At 36.7% G+C, this 23,823-nt stretch overlaps 2 protein-coding genes across 4 annotated transcripts in view; one reads left to right on the top strand and one right to left on the bottom strand.

Moving 5' to 3' along the window:
* LOC134819572 (ectopic P granules protein 5 homolog) overlaps positions 1-15,141 on the bottom strand; it is a 63,693-nt gene extending 48,552 nt beyond the window's left edge. For both annotated transcript variants that reach the window (XM_063829580.1, XM_063829581.1), the window contains exons 1-12: positions 12,209-15,141; positions 11,833-12,002; positions 11,327-11,445; positions 10,287-10,479; positions 10,069-10,176; positions 9,820-9,888; positions 9,440-9,587; positions 5,480-5,601; positions 4,991-5,116; positions 4,052-4,213; positions 3,464-3,570; positions 2,941-3,070 (exon numbers count right to left, since the gene is read on the bottom strand). In XM_063829580.1, the coding sequence (XP_063685650.1) occupies positions 2,941-3,070; positions 3,464-3,570; positions 4,052-4,213; positions 4,991-5,116; positions 5,480-5,601; positions 9,440-9,587; positions 9,820-9,888; positions 10,069-10,176; positions 10,287-10,479; positions 11,327-11,445; positions 11,833-12,002; positions 12,209-15,077 (4,323 nt within the window). In that variant the 5' untranslated portion in view covers positions 15,078-15,141. The remainder of the gene's footprint in view (positions 1-2,940; positions 3,071-3,463; positions 3,571-4,051; positions 4,214-4,990; positions 5,117-5,479; positions 5,602-9,439; positions 9,588-9,819; positions 9,889-10,068; positions 10,177-10,286; positions 10,480-11,326; positions 11,446-11,832; positions 12,003-12,208) is intronic.
* LOC134819580 (uncharacterized) overlaps positions 1-23,823 on the top strand; it is a 776,807-nt gene that overhangs the window by 333,864 nt on the left and 419,120 nt on the right. The window lies entirely within an intron of this gene.

Genomic DNA, 23,823 nt, shown 5'->3' with positions numbered 1-23,823 from the left:
CTCAATCTGCCCTGTTAGCAAGGCCAAGAACCTGGGATTCCTTTTCGATCACCAAATGAATCTGGACTCTCAAATAAATGCTGTCTCCAAAGTATGTTATTTGAATCAAAGGGACTTAGCAAGAATCGGTTCGAAGCTTTCCCATGACCTAAAAGTTCAGCTAGTTCACTCCAATATCCTCTGTTTCATAGACTACTGCAACTCAGTCTATTATGGACTAACAGAAAAGAATCTTCATAAGCTACAAAAGATACAGAACAATGCTGCTAGATTTATCTTTGGTCTTTACGGAAAAAAGATACGTGAACCTATCATGCCTTACCTCAAAAAGCTCCACTTTCTGCCTGTTCGGTTCAGAATTAAGTTCAAAATATCACTTCTGGTCTTCAAGTGTCTTAATAACATAGCCCCTCAGTACTTACAAGGACACGTCAATCTAAGGGAAGTACGAAGACAAAGTTCCAGACTAGATGATGACTTTTATTTGTTGAAAGTTCCTCCTGCTCCTCATTTCAGACGAACAGATGCTGCATTTATGTTTTGTGGCCCAAAAATTTGGAATGAACTACCCTACTCAGTGAGATCATTATCATCTGTAGAATGTTTTAAAAATGCCCTAAAGACGTTTTATTTCCAACTAGCTTTTGATAATATTTCTAATATTTGTCCATAATGTCTGAACTGATATGAAAGTGCATAATTTTGGTAACTTCATACAAATATTTGTTCATAAAATCTGAACTGTTTAAAAAGTCCATAATCTTGCTATTTCAACACTAAGTCTCGCTTGAATGACTTTAATGTACATCTTTGTTGGGTATATTTTAATGTCGAAGCGTGTAATAAATGTTAGAATTTATTTATTTATTTATTTTAATTCAGAGATAAAGGAAGTATAGAAACCAATGCCCATTTTTCATCACATTGAAATTATACTTTTGGGGCAGGAAAAGTGAATTTCGTCACATTTCGGTAACTTAGTATAATCAAACTCAGAATTTTCAAACTTGAGTTCTGATGATCTGCTGAATAATAACCTACTAATAATTCCTGGAAGAATATCGAATTCTAATCGGGGTATCGTTCTTCAAAATAGGGTCAAGAACTGTAAATTTGGTTACATACGTCATTGTAAAATTTAGATACACTTACTTTCACATCAACAGTCCTAATTATAGTTTGAAATGATTAATTCAGAGATAAGGAAATATAGAAACCCGTGCCCATTTTTCATCACATTGAAATTATACTGTTGGGGCAGGAAAAGTGAATTTCGTCACATTTCGGTAACTTAGTAAAATTAAACTCAGAATTGTTAAAGTTGAGTTCTGATTTGCTGAATAATAACCTACTAATAATTCCTGGAAGAATATTGAATTCTAATCGAGGCATGTTTCTTCAAAATAGGGTCAAGAAATGTAAATTTCGTCACATCAGCCATTGCATTAGTTAGATAGATTTTCTTTCATATCAACTGCCCTTATTATTATTGTGACAATTTTTACATCAACTGCCCTTAACTTGAATCAGCTCTATCCGTGCATCGTCCTTATATACAGTTTTCCTGCCTTCCAAACCAAAATCAAATATAAATGATTTCGGCAATTAACCCAAAATTTTAAATTCCATATAATGTGACAGAATTTACATCATTTCCCAATAAGTGCATGTATTTCTTAACTTTTCAAAACAACATATTTTAGGGCTATGATTGGTAGAAGAACCATCAAATAATGAGTTGAAAGGGTTTTGAGGACACCTCACAGTAGAAAAGAGGTATCGGATTCTGAGTGTGACAAAGTTTACGAAATATTGCCTTAAAACCGTTCGATCCCTGCCCTTTAGCCAAATGTTGTATCATAATTGTTAGAATGACCTAATCTACTATATTTTAAACCAAAAAATGCTAATTGGGCAGCTATGGTTAACACAGTCACAAAAATGTGACATTTTTTACATCATAGTGCCTAAAAACAATAAATTTTATTTCTGAGCCGTGTATATTATGGAAGTATGGGTCACGTGGCTAATGTCCAGAACTTCTGAACACGATATTTTTTTTTGGTTTACCAATATCCTTAAACTTCAACATGAACGTGCCCATTTACGTTTTCGTATCATTTTGTGACGATGTTTACATCAACTGCCCTATACTTCAATCAACTGTATCCGTGTAACGTCCTCATATAGAGTTTTCCCGCCTTCCAAACCAAAATCAAATATAAATGATTTCGGAAATTCACCCAAAATTTCAAATTCCATATAATGTGACAGAATTTACATCATTTCCCAATAGCCAAGTGCATGTATTTGTTAACTTTTCAAAACAACATATTTTAGGGCTATGATTGGCAGAAGAATAATGAGTTGAAAGGGTTTTGAGGACACCTCACAGTAGAAAAGAGGTCTCGTATTCTGAGTGTGACAAAGTTTACGAAATGTTGCCTTAAAGCCGTTCGATCACTGCCCTTTAGGCCTACATTGTATCATAATTGTTAGATTGACCTAATATACTATATTTTAGACCAAAAAATGCTAATTGGGCAGCTATGGTAAACAATGTCACAAAAATGTGACATTTTTTACATAATAGTGCCTAAAAGCAATACATTTTATTTTTGAGCAGTGCATATGGGAGTATGGGTCACGTGGCTAATGTTCAGAACTTATGAACACGCTAGATTAATATATGTTAAAATTAAACCACTATCGTCAAAAACGCTGTTTTAGAAATTTACCAATTTCCTCAAACTTCAATGAACGTGTCCATATAATAACTATTAACTAACTTTAATACTTATCTTATATAAGTTAGTTATATAAGTATTAAAGATAATATAAAAGTTAGTTTTATATAAGTATTAAAGTTAATATAAAAGTAACGCAATCGGATAAGATGAGGGTTGGAATGTTGAAATGTTGAAATGGTGGAATGTAAACCTGGTAGTACCGGTACCCGACTCCAGCTGTTTCAGGGGTTATACGATGGAAGTAGAGTTTAAAGAATTCCCTCCAGACGTAGGGGAGTAGAGGGTGATCCATTGCTACAGATTGTAGGAGGGAACCCCATCTGGTACAGTAATGTTATTTATTAACTAATTAACTAATTAACTAGATAATTAATTAGCTGATTGAGTAGTTTTATTATTGATACCTTAGAGGTATGAATATTATATCAATTGTATACTGTATAGTGACTTAAGATTATTAAAGGCGGGGTGCAACACCTAACCCCGCCAATCCCGCTAATCCCGCCAAATCCCGCGTAATCCCGCCAAATCCCGCCTAATCCCGCGTAATCCCGCCAAATCCCGCGTAATCCCGCGTAATCCCGCCTAATTCCGCAAGTGCGGCGTTAGACGGAAATTGGCGGGGTTATGTGCTGCACCCCGCTTTATTAAACTGGTTACTAAGCTGGTTACTGAGCTGGTAACAAAATTTTTGGTAACTATGTAGTATGTACCTGTAGATAACAATATTTCCGATGGTAAGACTAGAAAGTTCCTCAAACTCTGCCAGAGCTCTTCTAAAAGCGATGTCAATCGTAACGTCAGGATGTGTGAATAACACCTGGGTTGTTGTATTGAAGATTATAAATAGAATTATTTTTCAGTCACCACTAAAAAAACCTTGTCAACTAGTTACAATATTTAGACGTGAGAGGTGATATGTTCTTTATTATTTGGAATAATCCAGAAGGAATTTAACTTAACTTAATCACTTAAGAACTACAAAAATATTGAAATTTACCCTTATCTGTTCTAGAATTGCCTGGAGTACTTATTAGTCTAAAGACTCACAACTTTCAACGCTACTAATAACTGATGATTTAATAAGTTACGTTGACACGTTATAAGACCATTAAACACTAATTAAGAAGTGCCCTTACTCTACGTCAACTTAATGATATTCCAGCAACTTCTGCTAAAAATCAGGACAGGTTTAATGCGACACTGAGAAAACATGCGAAACAAAATAGCGGGTACACAATTTCAAATTATAAATGTCACTCTGAACATATTTTGATCATGGTAAGAATCAAAATATTAACCTCAGTAAGAGTTTGGAAGAATCCGGAGTCTATCTGAGAAGCACATTCCATCTTAGTGACGTAGTAACTCCACCAGAATACCTCACCAGGAGAAGAGAGGGGTTGGAGGAGAGAGGAAACGTCTCCAACACTACTGAACCACGACACTAGGTTCGATAATATCTGGAAAAGGGTTTATGTTATTATTGCATGCCAGTCATATTAAAATGTTCATAAAAGTAAATTTAGTATTAAATTAGTAGTCACTTATTATTATTAAATTAGTAAATATCGCACAACGTTGTCATTGAACAAGGACAACGTTGTCGTCGAACAAGGACAACGTTGTACGATATTTACTCGAAAAACAAAAACTTGACACTGAAAATGCTTCATGGACCGCAAAGAATTTTGTTCTTTACAGCCTGTTAACAAAATACAAAAAAATGATAACAGCTCTAAGAATTCGAGTCTAGTTAAACGTAGTAAAAAAAACTGCAATTGAGCATTTAGTGATTTAGCAGTCACTGCCACACTTCTAGCGGGTTTACTACAAGTTCCTAAAGTAGAACACAAATACACTGTTCAAATAATTGTGACCTGGATGGAGACACTCATTAGCCCCGAGTTTGACTGAGGATGAACACCGTTATCAGTGGTTATATAGTGGTTATAGTGGGTATATAAACCACTGACTGTGTCCATACATTGTTAAAATATAGACTAATCCAGTCAATAAAACAGAAAACATCATGAGCATTGATCATATAATACGTGGTATACAGTAAACCAGTCCTCAATATCTCGTACAGCTCCATGGATAGTGGATACAGACAACAGATCATATCTCCATAACGTCCTAAACACAGAAGATGGAATATCTACATAACATTACTAAGTACTGAGTAGTAATATAAGTAGTTAGTAGATATTACTATCTACATATTACTGAGTGCTGACCTTGCTAGAGTTACGTTTAGAAGCCTCCACACACTTGTTAAGATACTCCCTCAACTCCTCCACCAAGAAGGCCTCGTCACCATGGTAATAGAACACCACACTACACACTTTGTCTAGTACAGACACCTGTTGGAGATGTAACAGTTAACTGTATGTGATGTGTGTTTACTTTATCATGTTTACTTTATTATGTTTATAACGTGGTGGTGTTATTAGTTGAATTCAGAACAATATAACTATCCGTGGGTTATTAAATTAAAACAAAACATTTCAATTAATTAAAACAAAACATTTCAAGTATTTAATCGAAATCTTAGAGGATAATATTTGGTCCCGATCCTAATCGATGATGAACAATCACGTATTGTCAGGCGTGATCTTGATATCAATTACTTTAATACAATCACCGCTGTGTTTAACATGTTACCGTGGTACCGCGTGTGTTACCCGAAATTACAGTAACCTTCTTTAATCCCACTAATTACTCACAATGGACATGTCAGAGTGGAAGTTGGGAATAGCAAGGAACAGATCAGTCCAGAACTTCATACAGAGATTACCCTCGCTTATACTGCTGTTGTAGGCTGCTGATAACTTGCTTACTATGAAACCTGTGGTAAACAATATTTAGTTAGTTACTGCCTTTACTTCAGGAGGGTTTAAACTTTTTAACATGTTTATAAATAACTAGTGTAACCCGGCCTACGGCCGGGATTTCACTGCCGCAGTTAAAAAGGGTAGGAGTAATTACCCGCTGAGTCAAAACCCGGATTAGGCGAGCAATTCTATTCGGAGTGCCCTCACGTATCCAATAGTATGCTTAAAAGATAGTTATTCTTAATCAATAATCAATAGAATTTAACCCTTAACACCATGCACCACACCAGCCTATCATATTTGTGAACATGCATTACATTGTCGTATGAAAGTATGAACTCTCTCTACAGTCCAAACAGACCGTTTGAGCACTCCCTCCCCTAATAAGTTTATAGTATTATATAACCATGTAATATATACGCCATGTAATATATACGCCATGTAGTATATATACGCTACATATGCAGAGAGAGAGAGAGCTAGCCCCGTAACTCTTATCTTGCCGTTCTTCTCAAGCCATTTTATGTAACATATTTTGTGGTACAAAACCATCAATTAATAGTACAGACAAATCCGTCTGAAAAAATCTATCTGCTGACACACGAAGCTTTCAGAGGATTTTTGACGTTTTTGAATCCTAATAGGTGCCCTCTATGGCTGACCAACTTTTCCAAACTTTTCCACGTGTCTTAAGGCCACTTTTTGCCACTTTACCACTTTTTACCACCTTTCTTGTTTGTCGAATATCTTTAGTTGTGAACATCTTAAAAGGTTGTGGATCAATTGAGTGTGTTCATATTACTATGAAGAAAAACTTTTGTTCTAACAATTTTTACGTCAGAGAATCATTTAATTGGATAATTATCAATTAGCTAATTAGCAAAATTCTAAAAAATTTTTATTGGCTCAAAATGATCGGAATAGCTTAAAACACGGAGAAAAGTAGTTTTTAGAAAAACTTTGAAAATTGTTCACTTACATTTTTTTTCGAGACTTGGAAAAATTTCGAAAATTCAAAATATTTTTTTCCGCCAAAAGTGATCAAATTGCATGAAACGCGGAGAAAAATGCTTTTCAAAAATAACTTAGTGAATTTTTCGTTTCAAGAATACTTAAATCACCAATATTTGTAGTTGGAGTTCAGTAAATCGCGGCAGATTTTAGTAATCAGGAATTACTAAGTGGAAATGTCTGAAACTGAAAAACGTTAACCATACGATATAAGAGTTTCATAACTAATTACAATACAGCCTTATCGATTTTCACAGAAACTGCACCAATGGTACAGTCAAGATCGAAAGACGAAACGATAGCCTGCTGTACTATCATTTTATTGATTTCAATGATGAATCAGTGTGGTTAAGATAATCACATTTGTAATAAATAAAACCTCTCTGTACCGTCAATTGTGCTAATCTAAACCGGCCTACCTGGATTACCAGACCTCTTCTTTTCCTCAACAATCAAACCAAGTTGTTCATATCGCATTTGGTGGGCGATGTAAGCTGTATTCAATCACAGTACGACACAATACGTGTATATTATATGGCTCTTAATGAGGTTTATGAAACGCTTAATACCGTGAGAAACCCGGTATAGAGACGTTTTACAGTTAATCACGAAAAAGTATACTGGCCTCATGGCTCATTTACAGTTCGAAGAAGGCAAGAACAGACCGGGGAAACTAAGGAACAGCCAGGTGCAGGAAGCAAGTGTAAATACTCCTTCCGACATCTACTGTGACTTGTTTTGTATTGTACTGCATACCGCTTCATTTGCTATGCGGGATAAAATCACCCCCATATGTCAGGGTCGGCTAAAAGTAAAATCAACAAGGGTAACGTACGGGCAAGGATAAGATTTAGATACGAGCGTGGGGCAAGGGGTGGTACTGGTAAAGAACCGGTAATAATTCATTCAGTGAAATGTTCCAAGAGAGTCAGGATATTTTGGAAATTGCTAATAGAGACAGATCCTGATCAGGAAGGATTGTTAATGTTATTGAGGATGTTGATTTGAAATCCGGACGTTGTGAAGTAAAAATACAGGTTCTTTCCGCACGATATTCGGGGCCCATGATGATCAGCTCGGGATTAATGTGGGACAGATCGAAGAGCATTGAAAAGAGCGAGTTGACATTTTAAGCTTTCTGGTCTTTTCTTGCCTTCTTTGAGCTGTCAAAGAGTCATGAGGCCAAGTAGACGTTTTCGTGATAAACTGTAAAACCTCTCCATACCGGGCCTCTCACGGGAGAAACGAGAAGTGTACGGTATAGAATGTTTCATATACCTCATTAACTTTAAGGGCCATAATATAATATACACGTATTGCATTGTGTCGTATTGTGATTGAATACAACTCGATATGTACTAACATCGCCCACCAAATGCGATATGAACAACTTGGTTTGATTGTTGAGGAAAAGAAGAGGTCTGGTAATCCAGGTAGGCCGGTTTAGATTAGCACAATTGACGGTACAGAGAGGTTTTATTTATTACAAATGTGATTATCTTAACCACACTGATTCATCATTGAAATCAATAAAATGATAGTACAGCAGGCTATCGTTTCGTCTTTCGATCTTGACTGTACCATTGGTGCAGTTTCTGTGAAAATCGATAAGGCTGTATTGTAATTAGTTATGAAACTCTTATATCGTATGGTTAACGTTTTTCAGTTTCAGACATTTCCACTTAGTAATTCCTGATTACTAAAATCTGCCGCGATTTACTGAACTCCAACTACAAATATTGGTGATTTAAGTATTCTTGAAACGAAAAATTCACTAAGTTATTTTTGAAAAGCATTTTTCTCCGCGTTTCATGCAATTTGATCACTTTTGGCGGAAAAAAATATTTTGAATTTTCGAAATTTTTCCAAGTCTCGAAAAAAATGTAAGTGAAAAATTTTCAAAGTTTTTCTAAAAACTACTTTTCTCCGTGTTTTAAGCTATTCCGATCATTTTGAGCCAATAAAAATTTTTTAGAATTTTGCTAATTAGCTAATTGATAATTATCCAATTAAATGATTCTCTGACGTAAAAATTGTTAGAACAAAAGTTTTTCTTCATAGTAATATGAACACACTCAATTGATCCACAACCTTTTAAGATGTTCACAACTAAAGATATTCGACAAACAAGAAAGGTGGTAAAAAGTGGTAAAGTGGCAAAAAGTGGCCTTAAGACACGTGGAAAAGTTTGGAAAAGTTGGTCAGCCATAGAGGGCACCTATTAGGACTCAAAAACGTCAAAAATCCTCTGAAAGCTTCGTGTGTCAGCAGATCGATTTTTTCAGACGGATTTGTCTGTACTATAAACCACTTACCACCGGCCGATTTTTATAAAATTTGCTTATTGGCTTCGTCAGAGTTTTGTCGGCACTATACCGAAAAAACCAGTCCCGTAACTATTACCGTTTTTTTTGTATAACCGTTCGGAAATTACACACAGACACACACACAGACACACACACAGACACACACACATTCTGGTGTTATTAAGTTGATAGGGAAAGAGTAATACGGAATCAATAACTTTTAAACGATAAATAGTAACAGTTAGTGAAGACGTAGGATTATTAACAAACTTTACAGTTAACATTATTTTTTAATATTTAAAAAAACAGTTAACATTTCTAACTGCGCAGTGTCTGACCTAGATAAAAAGTTATTATCACGACAGAAACGTCTTAAGGTATTGAAACAAGTTACTAAAAGTCACTTAAAAGCCGCTTAAAAGTCACTAAAAAGTCACTTAAAAGTTACTTAAAAGTCGCTAAAAAGTCACTAAAAAGTCAATAAAAAGTCACTTAAAAGTTACTTAAAACTTAAAATTCCCTTTACAAGACTGACCACAGAGAGGTTTGCTTGCTCTACCAGTGAAAGCTCCACTGTACTCCGCTTTAGCCACGCTCTGTACCAGAGGTAGGAAGTCAGGCAGGTGGAGTAGCAGGTGTAGACACTTGCTCCTCATTGATATTGTCAGGATGTTACTCAGTACCTGAAATATTGGTCAAATCAAAGGGAATATTTACTCTTTTATTAATTGTTTAGATTTTCAATACAAGTTCGCTGATTTAGTACTAAGTAGTGCTACTTATGTCTAAACTGATTACGAAAACTGGCTGACGATATTCCAAAATGTATCTCTTTTATCATAATTGATAATTGTGCTAAATATAAATTCTAAAACAATTGGTAGCAGTTTAGAGTAGCCATGAAGCAGTTAAAACCTGTAAAAGAGCCCTGTAGTGGTATCCGCTGCTCCTCTGCAGCAATAACATTAGCTGAATCCCATCAGCCTGAAGACAACATCTTGTTACTTAAATTATTAGTAGTTGAGAAGTACAGTTGGTAGCTGTAGGAATACTCTCCCTCCAACCTACCCATTCAAAATAGCAATTATCTCCAGGTACTCAGTTAACCCTATTTAGGAATAATAATATCGTACTTAATATAACTTTCAACAGTATCATTCTAACCTGAAAGTCGACAATGGTATGTCCGATAGTAGTTATTGAGAGAGCTACAAATGCTGCCATCTCCCCGTTTGTTCTCAAAGCTTCACACAATGTAGCCACCAAACCCGCCTGAAACACAATGATTTAAATGATGTTGATACAAACAATTTCACAATTTCCCGAAATTAACTTGAAATTAAAACCAGGATATAAGCTAGGAAGAAAGAAGAATATCCTACCTCCTTTCTCATCTTGTAAGGGAACCTGCCCCATTTTCCCACATAACCCCCAACTGCAACCTCCTCATCAGGAGCAGTAGCAGTAGAAGCTACTGAAGACGCAGTGCTCTGTTGTTTCACTAGTTTATTGCGTGAACTAGTGGGCGAACTATCAGAACCTGCTGACACTGCAGCACTTTCACTTCTCTGTTTTCTGTAAGGGAGACGTATTGTTAGGGTCATGTTATCAGGGCAAATCATGGATCATCTCCAACATGTAGATCACCTTATTCTTATTATGGAGCTAAAGATTTGCGGTTTGAACACCTGGGTATTGATTACATTCTGTGCGGTTTATTTTAAATTTAACTTTACAAGATGAGATGATATAACAGTCGTAATATCATCTCATCTTGCGGGGGGGGGGGGGGGGGGGGGGGGGGTACTTTTCTACTAAGTGGTGGGTCTTCTGCTCATTTCCCAGAAAAACAGTTAGTACATGGTACTAAGGGGGGTGTCCAACCCCAAAAAAAACCCATTTTACCTATAATTTCAATTTTGGGAATGGGTTTTGAGGTTTTTTTCCTTTTTTTTGGTTCAGAAAAAAATGTTTTCTTTTTTTGTAACTTTTTATCTAATTTGCCCATTTCCCAATGTTTAATGAGCTGTTTAAAGCAATGTATGGGTGGGTATCTTATTTTTAAATATACCAAGACACAGTTAGCACCGTGATTTCTCAACAGTTAGTACCGCAAAATGGGTGGGTGTCCTAAATATTATCCGAAAAAACAGTTAGTACCGCGAAGGGGGTGGCCGGGTGGGTGGGTCTTTTTTGTAAATTAGTGAACTTAGTCGACGTCACGTACGGCACTTGGTACCTGATCCCCCTCCTCCCCCCCCCCCCCCCCCCCCCCCCCCGCATCTTGAGCAGTATAAGTATCCCATAATTTCCCTCTTCACACAACAGTACCTATCAGTAATACAGTAATATAATAATGTATATTACCAGTTTCAATAAAGTACTGATCTTTTAATCTTGTAAACCACGGATATTGTCTCACCTTAGCTGTCTCTGCTGCTGTTTGTTGATTTTGAGAGTTAAACCATCGTGCTCAGAGAGATCAGTCTTGTGTAAACACAAAGTCAGTAATATCTCCCAACACCAACACACAAACTGGTTCTGAGGTGGGAGTGGTTGAGGGGGCTGGGGGGGGGGGGGGTCTTCTTAAGGTTACAACTTGTAACTTACAAGTTAATTAAGAAATAAGTATATTAATTATAATAGAATCCGCCAAATTTTAGGTATGATTATGTTGTGGCTCACACGAGGCTAACACGTGGCTCACACGTGGCTCACACGTGGCATTATCTACAGGCAGAGAAAGTTTACACAATATTATGTTCTAACGTGTCTACATTCTACACATCAGCAAAATAAAAATGTAGACACAATTTAAACCTGTGATGCAGTGTTTTGAGGGTAACACAATTCGGTAAGTGTAGATCTAGAACAGACATGGATAAAATTAAAATATCTTCAAATTGCTATCTCAACCTAAGCACTGACCTTATCTGAGTTGCTGACATGTTTAGCAAAGTCAGGTGAAGATGAGTGGATCAGATAACCAGGTCTATCTGGGAGGTGATAAGAATGAGCAGCAACAATGTCTACTGCCATCTTTCTGTGATATTCACACGGTAGGAACAGCTTGTTCTTGTGAGATCCCCAATTCAGCCCTGGTCATTTAAAACGATTAAATTAAAATTTTATTTCAATTGAAATGAGAAGGAAATGAAATACAGCATTTGTATCCCGTTTATATCAACAATCAAAATTATAATAAAGATCGAAAACAATTATCTAAATTTTAGGTTAAATAATACAATATAATCTTAGAAGTTAAAGACGATCAAAATTCAGAAAATGTAATATAAAGACTAACCCTTAATTATGACTCTGCTGAGTTGATTGGTCAGTGAAGTTATTGGAGTGGTTTGAAGCCAAGTAACCAGCAAGTTGAAGTCGTCATCTGATGGATGCCAGTTCTGGAGAGACAATCCTCTGAATATTCTCAAGTTGTTGGGAAGATCTTTCAGTGTTTGCTTGTCTATGTTGTTGATGATGACGGAGACGACATCGGGGCAGTGGTCGATAATGGTACTGAGACAGTTCTTACAGGCATGGTCCGTGGATTGTTTGTCTACAGTTGATGTGACTCCGATGTGATAGATATCTAACGCAATTACTTTTACAAAGTTGTCATCAATTTCTCTGCTGAGTGCCATTTTGCAAAATACGTTAACCATGAAAGTACAATCTTCATCAGACAAGGACTCCAATCTCCGTTGAAATCTGGCTGTTTTGTAAAGTTTTGTAACTATTTCATAGGGTGACCCTTCCCTCAAAACTGAACTTTTAATGTGCTTTTCAGGATTAACTTGGTGTAGAAACCCAAATAGCTTCCAAAGAACTTTGATCGAGATTCGATGGTAAGGAAGGTCTGTCAAAAACTGCCATAAGCTGACATTACTGGTTTCAGCCAAGCAGCGAAATCCTTCTTCGATAACATGATTGTGAACATTGAGCAGTTTGCTATGGTCCACAGCATCAGCAATGGGCCATACTCCACCATAAAAGTCATAAAAATGATAATAGTCTGAAACAAATCTCATAAATGTCGTCATTATGTTAGCATTTCTCTGGCAAAAGTTCCGGTATCTTGTAAAGTCGAGATGAGTAAAGGCTTCCCTGATATGTGCTATGCACTGAAGACACATACTGAACAGAGTCATCATTTCTTGCTCATTGATGCTGTGTTTGTTCTTGAAAAATTCTTCAGGTGTAGGATACTTGAGCAGTTCTCTGTAAAACATTCCAAAGTTAAACTGTCCAAGCAGCTCAAGGTAGTCACGTTCTAAAAGCTGTTTGCCATCACAGTCGACCTCACCAAGTTCATCAAGTATTGCCCACTCAGAAGGATCACTGTCTTGAACGGGGGGCTCATAGTTTGCAAGCATTTTGTCTCTTTCTTCCAGAGGAAACAGTAATGTCAAATACATCAAGAAAAAATGATCTACAATTGGGTTTCCAATGGTGCTTTCAACAGAGTAAGTGCTTTCAGCCCAAGCAAACTGCAAGAAATGACCTCCCCAAAATGAAAAACCAGTGGGACACCGCAATAAATGATTCAATAGGAATCTGTGATCTAATAAAGTTGCCACCCTCAACAGCATGCTAACTAGGATATTCAACCATCTATCAATATCTTTTGCAAATACTTCATCTGGCATCTTCTGGCGCTTGAAGTGGAAGAGAATCGAAATGCAAGTTCTTATTTGACCAGTATGACTGACATGATCCCAGGGAATTGATACACCTGGGATATAGGATGTGACATAATTCGAGTATGGAGGTGGGCAGGATTCAACAAGTCTAACCATGAACTGTTCAACATGATAGAATGCTATCTTCCAATTATATTGCAAAAGTGCTAAAGGAACGCTACAGCTCTCATGGATGTTCACAAGACTGTCCTCAATGTCTTTCAATGTTTCTGGGTGGCAAATAGCTTTATTCCAAGTCTCTGTAAATGTAACTTTCATGTGATCTGCACAGTACCCTGTCTCAACCTTCTTTTCCTTCACAAATGCCCAGACAGTTTCACTTGACTTGTTATACCTTAAAATGTTATTTTCAATAACTGCACTGTGAGCTAAAAAATTCTGCCTACCTTTTTGATATCTACTTAGGAGATGATGGAGCTCATGACTGGGGTTTTCGCACATAGCAATAAAGTCAATAATGAATTCTTCATTTTTGGCTAATTGAGGATTATGATAATACGACTTTAGTTCGTTTATCAGGATTTCTTTATTTAATTCCTCAAATGTTGGCATTGATGGTGAAGGTGATACACACTTTGATTGATAGCAACTTTGTAATTTCTGTTCATATTGATCATCATATACTAAAGTTTGCAATGAAAGGTGATGCAGAGTTTGGTTGTCACTAACTAGGCTCACATTGTCTATACATGCTTCATTATTGATGACATCAACAACCTCAAAAGACCGTAGATCCGAATCATAAGCTACATCATCAATAGCTGATGGAGCAATGTTATCTAGCTGAGCTTCTGCATTTTGCATAGAAAGAGTATCTAAATCATCTTTTATGCTGTTATGACAAGACTGCTGTGATACTGATCTATTGCGCATAAGTGAAATGTTCTGTAGACTCTCGTAAAATTCATCATCAAGACTTGGATAGAGCTGCTCAATTTCAGGGCTACATTCCACATTATCCACAGTGCTTTCTTGATTTGAAGGTTCAATATTTGATGTTGGCAATTCATCATTTACCTCTGCAGTATCACAGGAGGTTTCTCGATTAATATACTTGGCTGATCCCTCATCATTCTCTTCTAAATGGCAATCAAATACATTAAGTTGGCTTCTTGTGAGAAAGCTTTCACTTTTAATAGAGTCAACATCAAGATTATTAAGAGGTGTATCACAGGCCAGAATGACATCTTCAACTAAAATTGTAGCATCAATGTCAACCTCTGGATAATCATCATCTAAACTCTCGCATTCAATTTCTTCAGCAGTAATATCATCTTCTGGACTAATTAAGTCCTCAGATGCTACATCCTCAGCTAATAATTCTTCTTTTAAGTTTCCAATGTCATTTACAACCTTTTCTGTCTCAAGATAATCAACTGAAGTACTTGGTTCATCCTCAGCGACATCTTGTTTAACCCTTTTCTTTTTATTCTTTGACTTTTTTGGTTTAGGTTGAGGAGCTTCCATACAGATCCAGATGTATCATCATAATATGGCCCTACATTGTCATAATTGTAGCAACATGTTCCCTGTAAGATTTCACAAAATGAGAGCTACATTAATTATTCCATTTTCAAATTTGCTAATGAGGGGTTCTGAAATAAAATTTGCAATATTTTTCTAAAATGTTTTGAAATTTGCAAGTTTCTGATCCTGATTCCCAGATTCGCACCTCTTGGGACTCCTTTGGCCCAAAAAGCGATCCAAACCAAGACCCTACTATACACAATAACTGAAAAAATTGGGGATTTTTGAATTACGTTCCTTGAATTTTTAGCCCCAAAATGCCCAAAAATTCAAAATTCCTTACACAAGCCACAAAACCAGTATTGAGGTGATTTACTTGTAGCTGAAGGCTCCCAGAAATTGTATTTTAAATTTCATCAAGATTGAATAAAAGATGGCAGAGTTATAACAAAAATATGGGGCTTATTTGGGCATGAGCCCCAAACAACATAGTTTACAAATTGGTACAAAATCGGTATTTTTAAAAATGCCCTAAAACGCCCCTAATGATTTTTCTTGTATCTTGTAGGGAATCCTCTAAGCTTTCAGATGGTACTATGGAATAAAGCGGCAAAGGCTAGAAGGCAAAAATTTCCCTACAAATGGAACCAAAACTCAGGCTCATGTCAAAAATCAGCTAAATTAGATAATAACTAATAAGGCTATCTAGTTTGAGAGTTGTTTGGAGATATAATAAAAGGAGTCAATTTACTTTATATTTACTTAAGGAAGTTCAGACATAGAGTAAGAGCTTTTTTCACTGCCAAAAAGCAAAATAATTGGTTTGGGAAAAATTGCAAATTTAACGAAGGGCATGCTGACCCCAGTGGCGTAACTTAGGGCCCCGCAGACCCCGCTGTGCGGGGGGGGGGGGGGGGGGGGGCGCCGTATAAGGGGGGCGCAATTTTCCTAAATTTTAGGCCCTTTCACTGAAAAAAACGCCTTGTTTGTGTATTTCCCTGTCAAATTTAGCGTTAGGTCGACGCGAAAAAAATATTTGGGGTACCCTTTTTTGCTTCAGGGGGCGCAAAAAGCCTTAGGGGGGGGCGAGAAAAAAAGTACCCAACCTTTTTTTTTTTTTTTTTTAATTTTTTTAGTAGTCTGAGACGAAACGGAATCTCGTTAGCTTTTCGTGTTAAAAGCGATTTCTCAACGGTTATCACCTCTCAAGATGATTCTTAAAACATTTGGCCACTATTGCATTTTTGAAATAAATGCAATAGTGGCGTTTTCGGCCACACCCTTTTTCAGGGTTTCGCGGTCACTCGAATTTGTGTATTTCAGTCCAGGAAGGTCTTAAAGACTATTCCGATACACCAAAATGTGCCTAATAGACACATTTATATACAACTTATGAAGCAACATATACCTTAAAATGCTTCGTTTCGGAAATATGGTCGAAAAACGGTTTTTGGATTGACGCAGTCCATAATTTCCATGATTTTTGGCATTCCCGCCTAGGAAGGTCGTAGAGACTATTCTGATACACTAAAATGTACATAATGGCCACATTTATATACAACTTATGAAGCAACATATACCCTAAAAGGCTTATTTTCCGAAATGTGGCTGAAAAACGGATTTTTGCCGAGCGAACAATGACAATATTCACAAATGGGCTATTGGAATGTTAACTAGAACGGTCTTAAAGACTCATGAGCAACATAGCATTTGTCACAAGATGTAAGATGAGTCACTTTGTATCCAGAAACACCTACAAAAATTGGAGAATGATCTACTTTATTGGGCATCTCTCTTAATTAAATGGGCCAGGCCAGCAGCATATTTGTGTCTTACGAAAGGGCGATTTTTCAATTACGGTTTCTTTAGTAAAGGTCAATGGGTCAGTTGCTAACAGTAAATTGTTCGCAATTGCCGACTCATGCACCTCATATAATCAAAAACGCTCACTTTAGGAGTGATTAGTAAATAAGTTTAACTACTGCATGATTTGTGAAAACTCCAACAATTTTTTATTGACACCAATTTAGCCAAAATGTAATGACCAAAATTCAACTTTCTATTTATTCATGCCATGAAACTTAACCATGATATGTGTTAAGAATACCGGACCTAAAATAATTCGGCACTGTTTCCGGGCCAGATTGTTGCTTGACCACTGACCAGTACTTCAGAATGACCCCATATCCTTTTTTTCAGTCGCATAGATTTTCCCATCGTATGATAATGCGTGTCATTAACTGGCTAGTTCTTCTGTTATTACAGCAGTGAGCTGCCTCGAGATCTTATCTGGGGCATTGGCAAAAATACTAGAACATTAGAACTGTAATTCTAGAACCTCAAATAAAGGTTACTTGGCAGAATAGCATTATCAGGGTTCGAGATTTGACTGAGGGCATTCAGGTAACATACCAGGTTCATATCACCAGTTGAGGTGAATCTTAATTTCGGCATGCAATGCCTTATAACTATAAGTTATAAGATTATAGTAGGATCACGGGGTTTATATAATAGAAGGTCTCGAGATGCTGATTTGGCTATTTAGGTTTTACATGTGAAATTTTTCCAGCTGTGGGTAAAGTGGATTTTAGAGCGGGGAGGGGGTCTTAATGACCAAAATCTGAACGATCTCTTACTTACGGGACACTTTGATTAAGCATGATCCTTGTCTAGTTGGAATTTTCGCATATCATGCAGTAGTTATCTACTAATCACTCCTAAACTGAGCGTTTTAGAGTCGAATCTCGAACCCTGCCAGGCCATGCGGCCAAGTAATTTTAATCTGAAGTTCTTGAATTATAGTTCTAATGTTCTAGTACTAATGTATTAGTGCCCTAGATAAGATCTCGAGGCAGCTGTAATAACAAAAGAGCTAGCCAGTAACCACTTGATTAAAAACGAGGAAATGACACACATTATCATACGATGGTAAAATCTATGCGAACCAAACCACTGCGGTATTATTGAACTGCGGCCAACAGATCTCAAACCAAGGATTACAGACCAATATTGGTCGAGACAGCAAAATCAATCATAATTTCAAAGTGGCGTACTGGTCAGCGGTCAAGCAACAATCTGGACCGGATCCAGTGCCGATTTATTTTAGGTCCGGTATAGTATTCTTGGTACATATATCATGGCATAAATAGATAAAAAGTTTGAAGTTGAATTTTGGTCTGGCACATATTATATTTAAAAATTAAATTGGTGCCAAGGAAAAATTGTTGGAGTTTTCACAAATCATGTAGTAGTTATTTACTAATGACTCCTAAAGTGAGCGTTTTTGAGTACATGAGGTGCATGAGTCGCCAATTGCGACCAATTCTCTGTTAGCTGCCGACCCTTTGACCTTAAGAAACCGTAATTTTGAAAAATCGCCCTTTCGTAAGACTCAAATATGCTGCTGGCCTGGCCCATTAAGAGAGTTGCCCAATAAAGTAGATCATTCTCCATTTTTTGTAGGTTTTTTAGGAGTTTTAAACTAATTACAACACTGCAAATCTATTACATTTATTGAGGTATGAGATATGATAGACGAGCGTAAGTGTTGACGTGCAAAGGACTGCTGTGAGTGTACTTGAAGATTACTCATCCTCCTCCTTCTCATCAAAACTATTCTCATCAAAACTACTATCTGGACTGAAGGTATTGCGTTTACAGTGTTTATTGTGCTTCTGAACATTGAACTCTTGATAATATAACTATGTCAAATAATCAGAGCTCAGACATTAGTCTCCACTCTTGTGAGCGCCCTTTAGAACATTTGAACTTTTCATTCCAGTCTGAAAAATCAGAGAACTGTAACAATTGTCTGTCAAAAGACATCAAGATTGACTTTTTAGAAAAAAAGTTGTCCTTATTGAATGAAATTATCAGAACTAGTGATCTCATTGCTCAGTACAATGATAGTCTCATATCAGATCAAACTCAAATACAGGAACAGAGTTTTAAGTGTGAAAATTTGCTGCCAAACTTATCAGAGGAGATTGAATGTGAGATCATAACCATTACCCCTCAGTCACACGTTGTTATCAATCAAGTAGAAGCGTTTGATGTAGATGACATTGTTGTGGAAGATGTTGTATCGGACAGTTTGTTTGTTGACAACGATGTCGTGGACAAGGATGTTCCACAGGAGGTTGTTGGAAACGAGATTGTTATCAGTGAGATTGTTGTTCACGAGGTTATGGCAGACGAGGATGATGTGTCTGATCTCCCTGTATCTACTGCTAATGGTGAATCACGGATCAACACCCCTAAGCCCAGAGACAAATATCCAAACTTGGTCCCTGTCCCTGTCTACGATCCTATAACACCGGGGCCAATGAATATATCTGTAACTTGCTCCCCATCACCAGTGGAACCAGTTACCCTACTAGATGATGGTCCATTCTCTAAATTTTCACTTGATCTATTAATGGAAGAACTTGAGTTCAGTCACGGTTTTAAAAACAGGAAATCGGTTTATTTTGGTGACTTTCCCTATGAGTATTCAGGTGCAACACATGACCCAAAAAGTGTACACAATGATTCCTACCTTGCTAAACTCAGCTCCTACATTAATGTGATATTACCCAATTTCAGACACAATAGTATTCTCGTCAATCTATATGAAACTGGAGCAGAGTTCATGCCAGCTCATAGCGATTCTGAATCATGTATTGTAGAACACTCTGATATTGTAACCATTTCACTTGGTGCGACGAGAACACTGCAAATTAGATCAAACGGCAGCAATGAAGTTGTGGGCTCTGTGCAGCTTCAGCATGGAGATGTCTTCATCATGTCCAAATTGTCTCAGGCTGACTTTCAACATGAGATACTGCCAGACGAAATGTGTGATGAACCCCGGATCAGCATCACCCTAAGACTGATGAAGCCCCCTAGGATCACTCAGTCAACTGAGTTTGGTCTGCGTTCACCGCCCCCACCCATCCCTCATTCAGGACACAAACTGACAGACTCTTCTTCACCTGCACTCTCAGTTTGCAAACAGTCAGCTAAAGCTTCACAAAAGTCTGTCCTATTCATAAGCAGCTCTATGTTCAGGTTTCTTGATGCGGACAAGTTATCATCGTCCACTGTTAGTGCTAGTAAACTGTTTTATCCTGGGGCTGATGCCAAAGTAATGTTAAATAAACTAAAAACTGACCTACACTCTGTTCCATCCCCATCTATTATTTATATTATGACAGGAACTAATAATGTGAACACAGTCTATTTTGGCTCAAAGTCACTGAAGGATGCAGCGGGTGACATTAGTAATCTCTTAAATTATCTCAAGTCAGTGTATCCGAATGCAACAATTAATGTTCTCAATATTCTTCCCAGGAGTACAAAAGGCCGCAATGATGTTGTGGCAGAGCTGAATAAGGTTATTCAGGATATGTGTAGCAAAGATTCTTGTTTTAATTACATTAGCACCCATAATTTATTTAACTATAACAGAAGTGGATTCAGGAAAGAATTTTATTTTGCCAGACCATCTGCAAAAATATCTGATAACTGTCACCTCAATACAAGCGGTGTTATTCGACTTGCTAAATTTCTGAAGTATTGGGCCCATAAGCAAGTTTGAATTTTCAGAAAGATTGTTACCATTTATTTCATCTAGATAAGGGATAATTACACATTGTTCCTCATGTTTATTGAAGTTTTAGAAAGTTTTGTTATTATCTCATAAAAATTTGCCAGTTCTGCAATTTATCTTATTCTGACAAGTTTATAGCAGCATAAATTGGAAAAATTTTCATGCTCTCACAGCAGTTCTTGCATTAACCCGTGCATTAGTAAAATCACAGTTTCATACCATGCCAAAAAGCTTGCAGTGGGACATTGCAACATGCAGGGAGGACTAACAGGTATGCCAAAATGTCTTGAAATCCAAGATCTAATCTGGAAAGAGAAATTAGATGTTTTATGCCTGAATGAAACAAATCTTAAGTCGGATATTGACTCAGCCAGTCTAAACCTACCCAAGAATTTTACTTTTATTCGCAAAGACCGTCCTAACGATAATGGTCATGGGGGATGTGGCATTCTCATCAGTGAGCACATAAAGTTTAAAATGATTCAACTAAACTTAGTTTTGAAATATGACCAAATCGAGGCTATTTGGATCCATCTTACAGATTGCAATATTTTCATCTGCTGTTTCTACAGATCTGAGTTGTTTAGTCCTCTTGACAAATTTTTAGATTATATGACAGACTGCATGATGAGTTATAGGAAGTAAGAATGTTATTTGGCTGGGTGATGTAAATGTAGACCAAAACAACATCAGCAGTATGAACTATAAGAAATTAGACATTACAATGAAAATGTTTGGAATGGTACAGGTAGTTCAGGATATTACCCGCATTGCTAAACTAGGAAACAGAATCACAAAGACCACAATCGATGTTGTCATAACAAACACTTACTCCAAGTTTCTTGACTGCAAAGTCCTTGATGATTGTATAGGAGATCATCAGGTCGTAAAGTTCATTGTCGATTTCAATGTGCATAAGGCCTCAAAATTCAAGAAGTTACTAATAAGAGATCACAGCAAAATGAATGTTACTGCTCTTAAAGAATTTTTGGAAACTTGTGATTATAGACCAATAATAGATTCAACTAGTCTGAATGATGCAGTTGATGGTTTAAACGAACATATTGATCACTACTATGATCACTTCTGTCCAATTAAACAAATTAAGTGCCATAGTGATTACATCCATAAGCCATCTCCAGAATTTTTAGAAAGTAAGAAATTGAAAGGGAAACTTTACCGTAAATTTTTAACACACAACAAGAACAGACGTATACATCCAAATGGTCTTATACACTGTAATAAATGTGACTCATTATGGATGGCATATAAACGGCAGAGAAACTATTCAACCTATTTGTCTAGAATTAATAGGAAGACTAACTTAGCAACAGAACTGAAAGCCAAGTGTGCCATGAATGATCTAAAGGGTGTATGGAAAACGATAAAGACAGCATCAAATCTGCCTGTTAAAGCTAACAATATCAATAACAATCTTGATGCTGAAACCACCAATAAATATTTTGCTGAAATAGGTCCAAAGATCCAAGCAGAAGTGCAGCTGGAAAATGAAAATGAATTTCTATCTTATCTACAAAATGAGCAGATTGACAACGAGACCAGCTTGAATAGCTTTACTGAAATAACTGAGTCCTATATCTTAGACTATGTGGCAAGTATCCCTTGTAGCAAATCCACTAATGATCATATACCATTGAGAGTGTTTAGACAAATTTTACCTGCATTTATTGCTCCATTAACACATCTTGTAAATTTGAGTTTATCCAGTGGCATCATGCCAAACAGCTGCAAGGTTGCAAAAGTCACCCCAATCCATAAGGATGGTGATACTGAGAATCCTAGTAATTATCGACCAATCTCAATTTTACCGATTCTTGGAAAGTGCATCGAATTTTGTGTGAACTCCCAACTGACTCAATATCTTGATGAAAAGGGAATACTTTCAGAGCATCAATATGGTTTCCGTAAAGATCACTCTACAACTTATCTCATGTTAGATCTGTTTGATCGTATATTTACTGCTAAGAACAGTGCCAAGCATCCTGCAATTATCTTCCTGGACATCAGAAAGGCATTTGATACTGTTAACCATGATATTCTAATTCAAAAGCTGAAGCATTATGGAATAAAAGATACTGCATTGAGCTGGTTTAGGAGCTTCCTCACAGATAGATTACAGCAAACTAAAGTTGGGAGTAGGATAAGCAGTGTACATTCATTGAACTCTGGAGTGCCTCAAGGAAGTATATTAGGACCAATTCTATTCAGCATTTTTATCAATGACCTGCCTAATGCATGCCTATTTTCTAAACCTTATCTATTTGCTGATGACGGTGCATTATATTTTGACAATATATCTAGAGGAAACTATGGTAACATCAAACAAGAGTTGAAATTAGTTATCAGATGGCTTCAGGCTAATAAACTATCCCTGAATAATGAAAAAACAAAACTAATGATCCTTGACTCTAAGCCTAACCTTGATGCCATCCTTGTTGAAATTTGTGATGACCTTACCTTGGTAATCTGTGAAACTAAATCCCATAAGTACCTTGGACTTATAGTTGACAGCAGATTGACATTTAATGAACATATTGATAACATTAAGAAAAAGATATCCAAAAGAATTGGTGCTATGTATAGATCAAAAAAACTTCTCCCTCTTAAGTTCAGGAAGATGTTTGCTAATGCACTTATGTTGCCACATTTTGACTACTTAGACACCATCTGGTCAAGAACATATAAAAAACGACTAGGAGAGTTAGATATCATGTACAAAAAGGTTGCTAAAATAGCCCTAGATGTAAACATCAGAGAGAGGTCGGTTAATGTATACAAAAATATGGGATGGCTTCCTCTCCATTTGAGACGACAGGTTCATCTTAGCTCATATATGTACCGTATAATCAATGAAACATGTCCAAAGCATTTTATCGGGAAATTCTCGTATATTTCTGGTGGATCACGTGAGGCAGAAAACTGCAATCTTTATACTCCTAAATCAAGATCTCACAAGGAGTTTAACTATCTAGGAACTAAGGCCTGGAACATATTACCAAAGTCCCTTAGAGAGTGTGACGACGTTAAGAAATTTTCTAAGTTATACAAAGAAACTCTTATGAATATGGTGCTAACTGATGAGAATTACCAAGGGGATAACTCTTACGATAAATTCATGATCCCACCGAACACTAG

This window comes from Bolinopsis microptera, chromosome 8 (genome assembly GCF_026151205.1).
Source record: "Bolinopsis microptera isolate Bmic1 chromosome 8, MBARI_Bmic_1.0, whole genome shotgun sequence".
NCBI lineage: Eukaryota > Metazoa > Ctenophora > Tentaculata > Lobata > Bolinopsidae > Bolinopsis > Bolinopsis microptera.
This window is presented reverse-complemented; position numbering and strand designations above follow the sequence as displayed.